The 17,129-nt window shown below is 39.3% G+C and overlaps 2 protein-coding genes across 3 annotated transcripts; both read left to right on the top strand.

Annotated features, from left to right (window-relative positions):
- The first annotated feature begins 1,388 nt into the window (after window positions 1-1,388).
- On the top strand, window positions 1,389-6,097 carry ftr83 (finTRIM family, member 83). Of its 2 annotated transcripts, XM_029519834.1 has the most exons (8): window positions 1,389-2,064; window positions 2,468-2,563; window positions 2,755-2,988; window positions 3,362-3,521; window positions 3,667-3,723; window positions 4,342-4,410; window positions 4,932-4,998; window positions 5,217-5,350. In XM_029519834.1, exons 1-7 carry the CDS (start codon window positions 1,489-1,491, stop codon window positions 4,982-4,984), a joined length of 1,245 nt encoding a protein of 414 aa, XP_029375694.1. In that variant the 5' UTR covers window positions 1,389-1,488; the 3' UTR covers window positions 4,985-4,998; window positions 5,217-5,350. The 2 variants fall into 2 exon arrangements, with proteins under 2 accessions (XP_029375694.1, XP_029375693.1); XM_029519833.1 differs by lacking the exon at window positions 4,932-4,998 and having other exon boundaries at window positions 5,217-6,097.
- A 1,713-nt stretch (window positions 6,098-7,810) lies between these two features.
- Window positions 7,811-12,774, top strand: ruvbl2 (RuvB-like AAA ATPase 2). Its single transcript, XM_029519448.1, has 14 exons — window positions 7,811-7,857; window positions 8,826-8,885; window positions 9,040-9,095; window positions 9,271-9,412; window positions 9,573-9,702; window positions 9,813-9,879; window positions 9,979-10,085; window positions 10,210-10,303; window positions 10,568-10,786; window positions 10,874-10,992; window positions 11,259-11,378; window positions 11,470-11,599; window positions 11,716-11,830; window positions 12,132-12,774. The coding sequence occupies exons 2-14, from the start codon at window positions 8,831-8,833 to the stop codon at window positions 12,155-12,157; spliced, it is 1,380 nt and encodes a 459-aa protein (XP_029375308.1). The 5' UTR covers window positions 7,811-7,857; window positions 8,826-8,830; the 3' UTR covers window positions 12,158-12,774.
- The last annotated feature ends 4,355 nt before the right edge of the window (window positions 12,775-17,129 follow it).

Raw genomic sequence — 17,129 nt, 5'->3', positions numbered from 1 at the left:
TAATAGTAATAAAAATAATAAAAAAGTAATTCCTGCAAATGTGTTGTATTAATGTTTGATGTGCAATTAAGATTAGAAGAATGTGGTCTTTTTAAATTCAGGCACATTCTTTAAAATCAATCTCTTCTTCATAAAAACAAAGGTTGTTGAAATATATATATACATAATCAATGTTTTTTGAATTCCTCGTCATCCTATGCTTATCCAGTGGCAGTCGACCTCTCATCTCTTGGAGTACTGCCCCAGTCATGGGAAATTTTTGTCAAATAAGATGCTACATTTAGTCTTGCATGTCAGCTGGAGTTACTGTTGTTGACGGACAACAGACCCTATAATGCCTGGCACTCTGTTTGGGCCTTGCTGGCTTGAGCACAATGGAATCTTTTAAGCAAGCTTTCTCAGCCCTCCTGTTATCTGGGCTATCAAGCATAGTTGCATTCCTATCTCTGTTTCAGTGCGCCTGAAACTCCCTCTTGGCTGGGAGGTGTGTTCACTGTAAGATGAAATACATAGCATGCGGTTTTCAACAAAGAAGATGAATGAATCTTATATTTGCTGGAGTTTGGTGGAGTAAATGTTCATATTTGGACAGTGTAACAGTAGCTTGTACCAAAATGACAATATCAGTGTTGCCACCAGGTGTCCCATCGGTCTATGACGACGTCATTGGTGATGAAATGCAAAATAACAAAAGTTGATAATTAACTGGTTACAGGTCAGGTGAAGGTGATACTCTAACTGGCTCAAGAAGTTCCAACCCGCTGAAACTGGCCAAAACAGCAGGTACCATCATCATGCTGAGTCTGAATAGCAAGAGACCACAGTTGATCACCAGAGAAAGACTTACTGTTATTATTTCTGCACTATTAGTCACAGAACGCAAAATAATCTCAAGTACAGTCAGTCTGTACTATGACTTGGGTGGGTATCATCACACATCCAAAGAAAACAGCCTGTCACCAGGAAATCTGTAACGCTCAGCAATTAGAGTGCATTCAACAGTATTGTGTGACACCTGTGGTTCCTCCATATTATAGAATATTCTCCATATACAGAAGTCTTGTGATCTTTGAAAATGACCTATTTTTAAGATTCAGATACTATAAGCTTTATTTTCACCTTATTCCTGTACAAAAATGTTAAAATCCTGAAAGCCTGTGTACATGTTTCTATGAATTAAATGCAAAAGTAAATAATAAAAAAAACATATATACTTTTGCCTTCAAGTCCAAACCTTTTCTCTGTGATCACACATTTCATTCATTCTCCTTACATTTGGAACAGACGGAAGTATTCACTGTGTACTTTATTTGCCCCACCCTTGTTTTACTGGTTTCGGCTTAACCAGTTTAGCTTCCCTGTTTACTCTATATAACTCGCACCTGAGGGAGCTGTGTGAACACTGCCACTGTGCTGTGCAGCGATTCACTGACTGTCTTCACAGAACATTCTCTTTTTCTGAGGGAACAACAGCATTGAATTGTCCTCATGGCATCTGACCAGGATGATTGTCACCTGTGTAAGGAATATCTCAGGGATCCCGTGTCCATCCCATGTGGCCACAGCTTCTGCTCCATATGCCTGAAAACATACTGGGACCATGCTGACCACACGGGCACTTACCTCTGCCCGCAGTGCAGAGTCTCCTACAACAAGAGACCAACACCAAGACGCATGGGAGGCTCCCGGCACTCCACCATCCACCGCACCACTGAATCTCATCCTCCTGCACCCCCGTCCCCAGACTACAACTACGCAGGACCCCAGGATGTAGGTTGTGACATCTGTGTCGGGAAGAAGCACAAAGCTGTGAAGAGCTGCCTGATGTGTCTGGCCTCCTATTGCGAGAAGCACCTTAAGCCTCACTATGAGTCAGCCACTTTTAAAAGGCACAAACTGGTGGATGAAATTGGCCACTTGGACAGGCAGATCTGTCCCCAGCATCAGAAGGGTCTGGAGCTGTTCTGTCGCACTGACCAGATGTGCATCTGCGTGCTGTGTACGGTCAAAGAACACAAAGGTCACGACATGGTGTCTGCTGAGCAGGAGAGGGCTGAAGAGCAGGTCAGTAACGTTTTACTTTGAGCGGCAACACAGGTTTTGAAGACTGCCATTTACTTAGCTACTGGTAAACTACGGAGTGCTAAACTATGTACATTGTTATATCCATAATGATATCCATACCCATAAACATTTTGTTGTTTGTGAATCCATGGCAGCAATTATTTGAATCGTGGTTCATTGCACAGGTAAAACAGTGGCAAGTAATGCGTAAGACACAATACAAGAAATGCGCTATGAGGCAAAAACTTCAAGCTTTTCATGAGACTGAAATGTAGCTGCTCGGTTGCACAATTTTTACTAGACTTGTGGAGCACACTGTTTTTATGACAACTAAATGAAAATTTAGGGCCGCCTTGATTGGACGATTTAGTGTAAATGAATTTGCGTCTTGTTCTCTCAATAGCAACGGCTTGGCGCCACCCAGGCTGAGATCCAGGAGAAGATTCATGACCGACTCAAGCAGATGGAAGAGCTGAAGCAAGCAGTGGACTCACTCAAGGTTTGTGCTGCCGTCATCAAACAATCAGATAAGATCAAACCAGGCACTGCAGATAAAATTGAAAGTTAAATCAACTACCAACACAGAAAACATTCATTCGCGGAGGGGTAACCACAACTTCCCTCAGTGTGTTAGTAAAATCAGTGTGACTAACACTTGATTTATCACATACCTCCATGTTTATTGTGCAGAGCTCAGCGCAGAGAGCGCTGCAGGAATGTGAGAAGATGTTCAGCGACATGATGCGCTCCATTGAGAGAATGCAGCAAGAGATGTCTAAGTTGATCTCATCCAACAAAAGAGCTGCACTTAACAATGCAGAGGGCCACATGGAGCGTCTGAACCATGAGATCGCAGACCTGAAGAGGAGGGACAGTGAGATCACCCAGCTGTCCCGCACTGAGGACCATATCCACTTCATCCAGGTGACTGACAAGTGATTGCACAGCAACATCAATATATGTTCAAGTAGATATAGCTCCAGGCTCAATGCCACCAACCAACATCCATTTTATGATCCCCTTATTTGATCAGTGGAGTCTACCAAGCATGCAGTTGTGTTCAACGCTAGACAGGTCACAAGTTTATTAAAAAGACAGACCATAAATATGTCTATAAGCATCTCACCCGATTCTGTATGCCTCAGCTTTTGCTTAGTTCACTGGATATTTCAACTAAATATATCAGTGAAATATACCAGTGAACTACTAACTGGTTAGGTGATGTCTGCTGTAAGGTTAAAGTAGAGGCTAGTTTAAAATATACAGCATGTAATGCTTTGGTCTATTTCCTCCATAGAGCTACCAGACGCTGATAGCCCAGACAGAGGCTGAAGAGCTGCCCACAGTCAGCGTCAACCCCTACTTTACCTTCGGCTCAGTGACTAAGGCCGTCTCTGAGATGAAGCAGCACTTGAATGAATTCAGCAATGATGAGCTGGTTAAAGTAGCCAAGACAGGTGAGTGTGATGCTTGTTTTTCAATGTGGGGGTTTGATGTTATTTAAATCTGATGGTATTACACTCTGAATATGTTATGAGCTTATATATATTACTCCTGTTACCATGTTAAATCATTCATTCATTTTTTTTTCTTTTTTTGCAGTAAATAAAATGACCTTCTGTCAACTGGATGAATCCAACAAGAGACGCTCAGTGAAAAGTGAGTCAGCCGAAAAAACAAACAAACAAACAAACAAAACAAAACAAAAACACAAAACTAAAAAAACAAAAAACAAAAAGCCAACTACAACTTTTTCTGGATAACAAAGTAATGCAGTAATAATATTAATATTAAGAACTAATCTTATACTAACTAATCTACCGAGCCAGCATAGCTACAGTATTATAGAGATTATAAGAACCTCACCTTAAATTTTAGCCTCACTTGACCAGGGGGGGAAGTCAAATAGATTTACAGTTTCCTTTGTACTCAGTAGACTTTGTGTTTCCTGTTTGATGTTTGGACAGGGCTGAAGCACGATATTAGTGTGAGGTCACTTGGTTGCTATGTAATTAAATGTTTACTTTGACTAAGTTCATATTAATTCACACAGAAATCCAGTTGCATGGTCAGTGATAGAGCAAATAAACTTCACCATTGGTGTCACTTTGAGTTAATATAATAAAAAAGTTAACACTAGCTACACTGTACCAACCTTCGTTGTGAGTCATGAAAAAAATCAAATGGATAACATATATTGCACAGTAATCTTGATACATTTTCTGTAATTACTAATTGTCTATATCATTAACTGATTTGTGTACATTCCTTCTACAGGCGATGAAGCTGCCATGTACAAGTCAATGCCAGTGCAGGAACCTCAGTACAGGGAGGATTTCCTGAAATGTGAGTCTCAGCTTCTCTGATACTGTTCTGCAGTGATATAGCTCGCTACTCTCCTTGCTCATTTCAACGATTCAGGAATATTAGCTGCTGATGAGATTTTCTGTCAGGTCCTGTGGCTGACCACAAACTCTGATTTAGTACAATGTTGGCACAGACTGGGATTGACTCATTCTAAAAAATATCACAGTTTTGATTTTATTTTTCATCGCTGATACTTATGCCTTACTCCTTTATCACTGATATATGTATTTACATACACACACAGACCACTCAGACCCGAAGACCCTATTATTATTGTGAACAAGTCGTGAACAAATCAGTCGCTGAGAATATACGGCAGAAAGGCCCATTCGTGAATGAATCTGAGCCTCTGGACCAGGGAAAAAGGAACAAATGACTCACTGAGATGACTTGTTACTCCTGAGTCATCCAAAAACTTTGTCCAAAATGAACAAAGTGTTCACAAATGACACATCACTAGTTCCAACTCAAAATCAGTGTTGATTCCTCTGGCATTCCAGATAATAGGCCGGGCACTTCTAGCCGAGGCCGTCGGGTGTCCCACCAGCTGTGACCTGCAGACAGCAGGCAGGTGACATTTTAACCCTGGGTTTATCCAGATTTCTGTGTACAGCCAGAGGGTCTCCGTCTTTTTCTTCTACGTGTTATGGCAGAAGCTAGTTAAAAATCTAACATTCTACTAACCTCTTACAAGCTTATATCTGGTGGTGCAGAGGTGAAGGGTCCATATGGGACAAGACTTCTTGTTGTAAAGTAAATGTTTATAATCTTCCGTCCTTTCTTAGATGCTTGTCAACTGACTCTGGACTCGAACACAGCCTACAGACAGCTCTACTTGTCTCGAGGGAACAGGAAAGCTGCTCTTAAGAGAGACCCTCAGTCCTACAGTGATAACCCTGCCAGATTTGATTCTCTGCCCCAGGTCCTCTGTAGAGAGCACCTTTCTGGAGGTGCTTACTACTGGGAGGTTGACTGGAGTGGGGAGGGTGCAGCCATTGGAGTCACCTACAAAGGCATCAAGCGAATAGGCTATGGAGACAACTGCCGCATCGGCTACAACCGCAAGTCTTGGAGCCTGTTTTGCTCTGATTCCAGCTACTCAGCCCGCCACAACAAGGACCAGATAGATATCAACCTTCCCTATTCCTCCCGTATAGGGGTGTTTCTAGACTATGATGGGGGTACCCTCTCTTTCTACACAGTAGGGGACACCATGTCTCTCATCCATCGCTTCAAGGCCTCTTTTAGTGAACCAGTCTATCCAGGCTTCTGGGTTTGGTATGAGTCAGCCATCACCATCATCCAGCTGTGATTAAATGACAAACTTCCAAATATCAATGCACAAGTGTCATAAAATGAATGTATGGATGTACAAAATGACTCTGCTCTGAGATGACATGCCATTCTAATGGATATTATTCTTCATTAAACGATACAAATTTTCTTTTTAAATCAGTATATATAAAAGGACGTTTTTTGTGAATATTCTGTAAATCAATATGAATTGAACTTATGCTAAGGTGTATAAAGGGAATGAGCATTTAAATTATTTTAAGAAATGAAGACTTGATTGAAATATATTATGTGATCATTTATACAAACTATGATCCAGCTCTTTTTTCAATAAACATGTTTTTTTAAATCAATAAACATTTTATAACAAGCATGAACTGTATTATATTATCAATTAACTTTCAAGTTTCTCTACCCTCAGCCAGCATAACAAAACCACTGTAAAAGTGAAATGGAAGAAAGAAAATAGTTTTCCTTCATTCCAGAATTCATTCACTAAGTCCAGCACATTTAACAAGATAAAAACTCAAATTCAAGGCTTTTTAAAAGGGACAGCCTCTCTGGGACAACTGTATAGTCCATTTCACTGGACGAGTATTACTCACATTGCCAATATCAAATGTAGATAAAATAACAACAATGACTTTGCATAACTGGCTCTTTTGGTTTTGCCTGAGAGTGAGAGGTTAAGAGTGGTACAAAAGAATGTGAGACGTGGCAGAGAGCTCTTGAATGAACACAGGTGAAACTCATCTTGAGTTTCAATTGTTTCAGTTGTATCTATATCTGACAGTAAAGATCTTTATCATCTAGTTAGTCATTCAAAGTCTAGATTCAGACAGACAAAATAAATTATGTAACACTCAAGCTATTTACTTTACACATGCACCTGTAAAACTGGCCCAGTTGCTCATTGTAGTAGAAGCATTTCCTCTTTGCTGGGAAGTATTTTTAAAACTTGCTATTGACAAAACATTGGTTTTATTTAAATACAGGCCAAAACCTTTGCTGTTGTGAAACACCACAACTGCTTACAATGCAAACAGAGGCTTTTGTGAGTACCTTGGTTTAGTATGGTCCTGCTGTGATCTTTGAGCTATGCAGGTTTAGATTGTGGAATCCTAAAAGTGGGCCCTCGAGGAAAAACGACGAAAACAACGAAAAATATTATATAGTGGATATGAAAACCTCCTGCAGCATCCTTTGTTCATTCATTGTTGCATTGTTGTTCATTGCTATTCTCTAAAATTACTCTTTTCAGGGATGGGTTTTTTTTTTAATCCAATTAAACAAACAAATCTCCACTTTCATGTATTTGAGGCAATTTGTGTCCGATTGTAGCTGTTGCTTTACATGAATACATTAAAATGTTATACATATCGTCTTTCTGGATTATTTGATGCTTATGCATAAAAACTCGTGACAAGTATTGTATAGATTGGATTCTTAACCATGTAAAATAACTCATGGGCCTTGCTACCTCTAGTGGAGGAGTGTATGCGGTGCTTACCAGGTCTGTCCCTAGGCAGTCCATCCACCTTACTGATGAGAAAGCTTCGCTGTCTTTCTGCTGGAGATACAGAAAAGTGAATATTAGACCGACCGACACATATAAGGCACAAAGAGTCTCCATGAGGCTGCTTGTCTCATTTTCCTGTGGCTGAGGTCTTACAATGATAGACCAAACTCTTTCAAAAGAGAATTGGTCACTTTAAATAGCATTACTGATTACCACCTTGTGTTTTTATCGCATGCGTTTTTACAATTTTAATAGTTTAAAGTGGATGTACGTCCCATATCCGTCATTTTATATCACTAAGCTAAAAGAAAACATAGTAAGAGACGGTTTTTACACCGTTTTCAGTTTCCAGTCAATTCAATTAAAAAACAAGAGACAAGGTAAAGTGTATAACAAGTTAACAAACTAAACGTTTTAACCTCATTCCCCTCGTGATTTGACCTGTATTTAAATCCGTACCTCTCCTCTCTGTTAGCGCCATGTCTGCAGAGGGCGTCAGCCTCAAAGCTTGCACATTGAAAAAGAAAGAGCTGGTTTCTCGTCGGACACATTTACCCTGCGCACCATCAGAAGAGGCGCCGCATTTTCACATTTTCAGAAGTGTGGCTACACAGGTGAGTGTGTATTTCGCACGATAAACCTGATAAATATTATACAAAACGGCCATTTAATGCATTTAAATCGCTGTATCCGAAGCGCAAGGCAATTCCCTTCTACTTTCTTCAGCGTAACATTTTCATCCGGATGTAACAGCGATTACAAAAGGAGAATGAATGGAGCTAGCTGGTTTGCTAACATAACATAAGCTAGCATTAGCATTACGTTTGGATGAACGAACGCGATGGAGAAGGCAGAGTTTTGTCTTTCGCATGTAATTTTAACTCAAATGAAGTTTTACCGACATCTTAGCCTCGTTTTTTTTTTATCAGACCAATTATTAGAAACAAACAAACGGCATTACAAACAAACAGCTACAGTTAGTTGGCTAACATAGCAAAGGGGTCACTTTTTTGTTGAGGCGTCCGTTGGGACTGTCACTATGACAACCAACCCGGACACAGCACAGTCTAACAGTGAATTCATTTATTTAATTTTAATAATAATAATAATAACAACACATTTATTCAGCCTCTTCATCGTTAAGTAATGTAATATTAGTTTTTGGATTCGGTTTCAGCCCTGATGTTATTTTAAATATCGTACAACGCAGGCATCAACACACACAAGACCCCAAGTATGGATGAAAGCAGCCCTGTTCCAGCAGTAAACCTATAATGTTCCAATATATATATGATAATGAGTGACAAATGTGTTTGTGTTAGACAGTCCAGAGACCCTCGGAAACCTGTACAGGATGTTGATGTGGATTAACCATGTATTATAAATTACATAACAAATTGGTTTAATGGTAAAGTCTGTTCATATGACAGATGCACTTTGCCAGTATATTAAGTATTCCATATTTAAAGGTCTAACAATAGCAAAGGAGAGTTGAAGAGCTGGGAGAAGTACCTGTGAATTTTCATTTTGTTTGCACATTAACAGATTTGTGTGTTTTCTTATTTTATTTATTTATTTTAAGTCGAAATGGCGACTCCAAAGGTTCCAGAGGTTCGTGATATTATGCGGATTGAGAGAATTGGTAAGAATCCATATTTACACTGATAGTTGAGCTTTTAATGAATGCAAATAGTTGATTACTCTTAAAAATAACTGTTTGTAGATGCAAGGACTGCCTTGACTTGCTCTTCTGACCAGGATTAAAATTAACGCTTTGAAGTTTATCTTGTGTCTAGGTGCACATTCTCACATCCGTGGGCTTGGGTTGGATGATGCCTTGGAGCCAAGACAGGTATAATTGTATCATGCCATCTTAATTTAAGGTCTTTGGTGACATTATATAAACGTATTTTTTAACCAGTACACATATTGTAAATTCCAAGACCTTACCAAACTACACTGAGTGATGTACACATGTGCATTATTATGTTTTGGTCTCAATTATACTTGTTCCTACTCACCTGCAGGTCTCTCAGGGGATGGTTGGACAGCTGGCCTCCCGTCGGGCAGCAGGGGTCATCCTTGAAATGATCAAAGATGGCCACATCGCTGGCAGAGCAGTACTGATTGCTGGCCAACCTGGCACAGGAAAGACAGCCATTGCTATGGGTAAGAGCCACACAGGAGGCTCTTTTGAACACAATGCCTTTTTTTTTATCATCCTCCCCTAGACATGAAATTATTGTTTAACATTGTTTAACCTTGTTGTAACTGGCCTTGTTATTTATGGCAATGCAACACTCTTTTGAAAACTTTTCTTTTTGTGCAGGCATTGCTCAGTCTCTTGGTGCTGATACACCCTTCACAGCATTGGCTGGTAGTGAGATCTTCTCTCTGGAGATGAGTAAGACTGAAGCACTCAGCCAGGCTTTTAGGAAAGCTATTGGAGTGAGGATCAAGTGAGTGTGCAAACACATTAATTGTGCCCTCTAATTCTGATTACTTGTCAATAATTTGCAGCTCACTGTGGGTTTTTTTTTGTTTGTTTGTTTGTTTTGTTTTTTTACAGAGAAGAGACAGAGATAATTGAAGGAGAGGTGGTAGAGATCCAGATTGATCGACCAGCCACTGGGACGGTACGCTGCTGTTGGTTGTGTTCTTTGTAAAAAATGTAAATTAATAAATTACATACATTTCCTGCTTGGCACTATTTAAAATCCATTGCCATCTATCAGGGTGCCAAGGTCGGAAAGTTGACTCTTAAGACCACTGAGATGGAGACAATATATGACTTGGGCAACAAGATGATTGACAGTCTCAGTAAAGAGAAAGTACAAGCAGGGTAATGTGATCTTTCTTTCATGGATCCTTAAACGAGCTGTTACCTGTATGTGTTTGAAAGTTTCATAATATCGGGTCTGCACAGCGTTATGTGACTGAAACAATATTTCTCTGTTGTCTTGCAGAGATGTTATTACTATTGACAAAGCCACTGGAAAGATCAGCAAGCTGGGCCGCTCCTTTACCAGAGCCAGAGACTATGATGCCATGGGAGCTCAGGTATGCTGTCACATTAACGAAACAAGGCCACTGCAATTTTACAGCAGTTTCCAAATTAGTTATGTTCAGGTTAAAATGTGAAATTTAATGTGCATAGTGGTATTGATAGAATTTCATCCAGCTCTTTTTACAGGAATTAAAAACCCCATTAGCTAATGCATGTGTAAAACTATTTAAGAAATAATACTATATTTGTTGAACAGTGGATAATTTAATGCCACATTATTTAAAAACTGAAATGTATCTTTTTACCTCTGTATATAGACACAGTTTGTGCAGTGTCCAGAGGGTGAGCTGCAGAAGAGGAAAGAGGTGGTCCACACTGTGTCCCTCCATGAGATCGACGTCATCAACAGCCGTACACAAGGCTTCCTGGCTCTCTTCTCTGGAGACACCGGAGAGATCAAGTCTGAAGTCCGTGAGCAGATTAATGCTAAAGTCTGTGAGTGGAGGGAAGAGGGCAAGGCAGAGATCATTCCAGGGGTAGGTTCAACAGTGGTGTGTGCATTGGTTTTTATATGCCTATTCTGTGTGATTGCCTTGCCTGAATTTCCATGTGTGTGGCTGTAGGTCTTATTTATTGATGAGGTCCATATGCTGGACATGGAGTGCTTTTCCTTCCTGAACCGTGCCCTGGAGAGTGACCTGTCTCCAGTTCTTATCATGGCCACAAACAGAGGCATCACTCGGTACTGTTTCTGCCAACCTTCCCATGCTGTCTAATTATTTGTGTAATTTATTATGCTTCGGGAGGAACTAGTACATAGTTTCAATTGTACTTTGGCAATTCAGATTTTTCAGAACTTGTATATCTGCTACTGTAAAATATTGTCTTTATTTTAAAATTGTTAAGTAACAAAAAGACACAAATGTAATATACTTTGAGAAAACATGAAATAATGTTGGTTCTGAGCTTTTACTTCTAACTCTAAATCCCTGTACTTTTGTGTCTCAGTATCCGTGGCACAAACTATCAGAGCCCTCATGGCATCCCTATCGACCTGCTAGACCGCTTGCTCATCATCGCCACCTCCCCTTACACTGAAAAAGAAACAAGACAGATCCTTAAGATCCGGTGAGAATATTTAATATTCATCCATCAGCAAACTTTGTTGCTTTCTCCCCAAAGCACAAGAAATGAAAGGGCTGCATGTTTTTGATTTCAGGTGTGAAGAAGAAGATGTAGAGCTGAGTGAGGAGGCTCACACCGTTCTGACTCGCATTGGCATGGAGACTTCTCTTCGTTATGCCATCCAGCTGATCAGCACTGCAGGACTGGTGTGTCGCAAACGGAAGGTTAGCTCAGTCTGAATAAGATTTTATTTAGTTTTCTCTGCTTTAATTAACCCTAACCCTTATCAGGATGGTTTCTAGCCATTAGCTTTAGCTCATCTGTGTGTTTTCTTCTAAAGGGCACAGAAGTTCAGGTGGAGGACATTAAAAGGGTTTATTCTCTGTTCCTGGATGAGGCCAGATCCTCTCAATACATGAAGGAGTATCAGGATTCCTTCCTCTTCAATGAAACACGTGAGTTTGCAGTTTATCTTCTGTCTTTCTATTAAATTAAGTCCAACAAAGCATCAAAAAGCTGAACCAGCAGGGTCACCAGCTGTAATCTGCTACACTCATTAGATAAATTCAGTTACAGTTTTCTCACGTTCACTAAAACTGGTCTGAACTGAACTGATATCGTAATGATTAGTTTGAGCAAAGAAGAGAATAAAACAAGGAAAAACACAAAATAAAACTCAAAATAGGGTCTTTTCATAAGAAACATGAACATATAATGTAGTACATAAAACAAAATGTATTTGTTTCTACATTTCAGAAACAGCTACGATGGACACCTCGTAATGAAGATGCCTGTAGTTTTTATGTTGTTGATCAGCTCTGTGGTTGGAGGCAAGTCAGAACAGGTTTCTATATAAATTTGAATTCAGCTTCGAATCACACCTAAGATGGGAAATAGACTTTAAATGTGTGAATATCCTACAAGTTGTTTCTCTGTTCAACTCAAATATTGTTTGAATTCAAATTTATTTACTGATATTTGGCTTAATTCTGAATTTTGCGCAATTCTGTTCATCACTGAGGCCTTGTGGCAGGAATATCCATTCCTTCATTGTTCTTTCAGTTTTTTTGCTCACTTACCTTTACAAGGGTTTATTTGTATGAAAAATATTAAACATGCTTTTATAAGCAATCTCTTATTGTCCTCTTACTCCAAATTTTACATAATTTTAGATTATTTAACATAAATGAACCATGACTGGCCAAACTAGTCTCAGTCAGTTGAGGTCCAGACTCTTAAGGCTGTTGTTAAGTGATTACCATTAGTATGGCCTTGACTATCATAGAGAAGAAACCCATTTTGATCATAACATAGGTAATCAGTTAATCTAAAAAATGTTTTGTTTTTATGTTATTTATATTTCATGAGATAATACATTCATTGTTAACCTGTAATTTAATCTTTGCAGTCCAAACAGTAAATCACATTTAACAAAAAGGTATGTAAATTAGTTGCATCCAATCCTTTTTTACTCTTCGTACACTTCTCCTTACCAACATGCATCTTAACACACCGGCCATGTAAACAGTGCCAATGCAGAAAAACTGCATTCACGTCTCTGGATCATCATTTGAAGAACAGCAAGCTAAAAAATCCCTCATATTCAATTACACAAAAAGAATGGCATCTTTTTCTTACATGAGTTCCTAATTTACCTTATGGCTTAGGAACGAGACAGGAATTAAATCAGAAATGCTGCAATATGTTCTTAAACTAAACAAGTATGCACTGCCGTGTGTATCTTACACACGTTCTGATACCCACAGATGTAAATACACAGTGCAGCCTGTCAACTTTTTGTTCTCATTCCCTTTATGGATTCTTCGGAAATACACCTGTAAAAATAACATCTGCAGCCTGATCCGTCTGTCACAATCTCCTGCAGACACATGGGGGTGGCAGCCAAGAGAGACATCTGGTCCTGTGGACGGGGGCCATTAACTTCTCAAGTGTTTTTTGTTTTTTTAAGACATAGATCCAGAAAATCGCCTTATTTACAGCTACATTTTTTTTCCAAGTGTAAATATAACATCTTAAAATGACATGTTAGTGAGCAGAGCTGAGATATGAAAGATTTGTTCACTGAAAGCATCTTTTTTAAAGATCAACCATTAATTTATCCCACACAGGCAGCTGTTGTCCTGGCTGTAGAGAGTTGGTCTAAATGAGCGAGAGAAATGTATCTCATAAGTCTATACATGGAACAAAGGAAATAAGGACTATGTCAGACTTTTTACATTTTTACCACCAGATGGAGCCCAAAGATTTCTTTAGACATCACCTCTGTAAACAATGTGAAATACAGACAATACAGAGGTTTTTAACAGGAAAGTCAATGGCATTGCTCACAGCCTAAAAATATCTGGTTGCGCCTCTTAATTCATTAAAGCTTTCTTCCTGCTTGTTCACACTTCAATCTCACACCCAGTCTGATAAACTGCAGGTTTTAGTATACGCACACACATGCACACTATGGAACACATTTTCTCACCACTTAGATGCTTTGAATTGCATCTCATCGCAACCTTTTTTTTTTTTTTTTTTGTGGTGTTATGGGCTTATTATAGGAGTACATTTTATATTATGGATTCCAAATGGCACACAACATATGTTGATTTCATTATAATGTTGGTCACGTACCATTCTTCATCAGGTAGATAATTGAATCAGCTTCTGGATCTGCAATAATAAAAAGCTTCATCACATTTAGTTGCCATCAGTAAATGTACTTGCAAAGACGCCGGTCTGTTAAAATCAGAGAACCTGCCGCAGTAAAGCAACGTCTTACTCCTAGACATGAACGCTACCCCACAATCCACTGATCAGACTCTCTCTTTCAAAACTAATTAGAGTAGATCAATCAATTCTGCCTGCACAGAGTAAGAGTCGTGCAGACTCTCCTGTGTAGAAATTCATATTTTATATTTAATGCTGGTGGGAGACTGCGTGGATTACTCTGCTGCCTACATCCAATAAATCCCCCTCAGTCCCACAAGGCTTCTGTTGCCTGCTGCTTACTGCATCACATTGATTCACTAGTCAGACTAAACCTGAGATTAACTTCATGAAAGTGTGGTTGTCTGTGTGCAGCATCGAGTGTGTGTGCCTATGTGAGACAGAAGGAGAGACTGTCTTGGAATTAGTCCACCCTTTTTTTTTTTTTTTTTTTTTTTCAGTATTTACAGCCGCAACTCTCCAACTGTCATTTGATGTGTGTTAAAATATAGAAACCTTAATCAGACTGCAGAGGTGGTGACCTACGCAGAATTCCATCATCTTTCCTGTATGTACTGTTTATTTGAATAAACTGGACCTGAAGATATCCTTCTCTTCAGTATCAATGCTACTCCGAAGCATTGTTTGCAAATAACGTTCAACTCAACTCAAACCCTGTGAGTGAGTTCTCTTGGACTGGTTCCCACTCCTTGTCTACACGCCACTGTCCACTGGCTGCAGAGCTGCACAGCATGTTAACATATTGTGACATTTCGCCTGCTGCACAGATTTGGGTACCCTTTCTCTCCACCACAGTCTGGCCAAGCCAGCATCTTGCAAACTGAACCCACTGCCCCTCCATCTCCTTATAGACACATCTGTTATCACCAGCCAATGTAACCCAATAGGTGAGACAGGAAAAAAAAAAACAAAAAACAAAGGCCCTTTTCAAAAAGAGACAGTTTGATGACTTCCACCTGGCTGACAGTGACAGGCAGGAAAGCTTTTTACACTATTGACTGTGTCAGAGTTCACTGGACATTCTTATAGTTTAGCGTGGCATTCAGTTTGAATGTCATTAGCTAAATGTGTCCATATTACAGCCAATTCCATCAGTCAAGAAATGAATTGATTCGTTGATCAATTGGATTGATCTGAGACAGGATTAGAAAATAAATTCACCTGTCAAATTGGATTTTACCGACTAATTTCACCTGCTGGAAGCACAAAAATCCAAACTCTAGAATCAAACATGCTGCTAAAAGCCACAGGATCTGAAAAGCCTTCACCTCATCCAATATTCATTTTTACTGAAGCAACGTTAGAACAAAAATTCAACCTAATTACCACGGCTACAAAGCAATTTACAATGTTTTAATTCACTATTGCACATACCCAAATACACATTTAGTCATCTATTGCTTAGCTTATATGATCGAGAATTTGTGTTTGTGCTGGTTCATGTCTATTTTCTTTATCAGTCTGGGCTTTTGTACAACTTAGAGGAGCTTTGAGTCTTAACATGAGTCATCTAGGATAAGTATTGATGTGCACATATGTATATGTGAATATTAAGCTTTGTTGGTTGGAAAAAAAAAAAAAAAAGGTCACAATCAACACATATATGTGTAGTCTGTTTCCACCCGTGTCTGTTTACTACTGTCTTGGCACATTTTCTAATGTCATGTTCCTTGAATAGGATTTGAGAATTTGAAGTACTATTCGGAATGTGAGACTCATGAATGAACAGAATTGGAGTCCATTTCCTGAGGTTTCCAAGAAAAAATAAATCTCCATCCTCCCTCTGTCTTGCTGCCATATGTTGAAAGGGAGAACTGTGGTGGAATGAGAGAATGAGGTCATTTGGAGTGCATCACATGTGCGTTCCTATAGGGTAGTGCATGTGTATATTTTTTGATGTCAGAGACCAGAATTAGGGAAAAGAATAATGATGAATCAGTTTGATGCAAAGCAAACTAAAGGATAATTTGAGAAGAAAATAGTGATTGAATATGAATATAATGCACAAGGAGGAAGAAATTTACATGATTATTTCATTTGATAGTTTTTAGACTGTACCATCAATTTTGCACGCACAGATGAAAATCTGCATTTTATTAATTTTTGGCCATTGTTCTAAGGGATTAGTGTTAACAATAAGTAACTGCATGCATCAGTATCCCAGGTCACCTGCCATCAATGAATAATCTATCAGGCCCATTTATCACTCTTTCAAAGACGTTCATTCATTTGTTAACGGGTCTGTGCTCTTGAAGTGAAGGACCTATGGAAGGGAAACAGGGTTGGTTGGCACACACACACACACACACACACATTTAATATTAATTGCAATGTGATGCAATCCTGGACTTTAATGAAGAGTAACAAAACAAAGCAGTATTGTGGATTTTATTAATTTATGTTTAATAATGAATGATGCTGAAATGGATGCACTTTGAGTGGAAGTGTGCATCTAAAACAGTTTTCATTCTAATGTGTCCTAATGAATATTATTTTGCACCATTGTACGTGCGGTCAGCAGTTAGTGCATAGCCGTGTATGACCTGAAGGCGTATTTGCTATGCATATATGGTTATATGTTATATGTATACCATGGAACCTGCTCGTCTGCTTCATTCACATAGAGCTGTTGCCATTCACGAACTCAGCCTGCTTGCTGCACTCTGCCTTCAAGTCATTCACAAAGCTGCTTCACTGTCTGTCACGTGTGCTACACAGGAATACCAATGCTACCGTGCATATGTGGACACGTGCATAAATAGCCTGTAGATGATTTTCTGAATCAGTTTATGCTGCAGTAGAAGAAGTAATTCTGTAATTCAAGCAGAAATATGGAAGTATGCGAGCTAAAAACAGTAACTAAAGCCAAGCGGCATCATTCACTCTTCGCCACGTTCAGCACATGCGCATGCTTAATTCAGAAACCTCTGGTATTCATAACTCAGTTGCTGCATCCATGACACTGAGCCCACTGCGGCACACAACAAGCACAGTTGCGGCAACACTACTCTGTCAATT

Source organism: Echeneis naucrates, chromosome 14 (genome assembly GCF_900963305.1).
Source record: "Echeneis naucrates chromosome 14, fEcheNa1.1, whole genome shotgun sequence".
Classification (NCBI taxonomy): domain Eukaryota; kingdom Metazoa; phylum Chordata; class Actinopteri; order Carangiformes; family Echeneidae; genus Echeneis; species Echeneis naucrates.
This window is presented reverse-complemented; position numbering and strand designations above follow the sequence as displayed.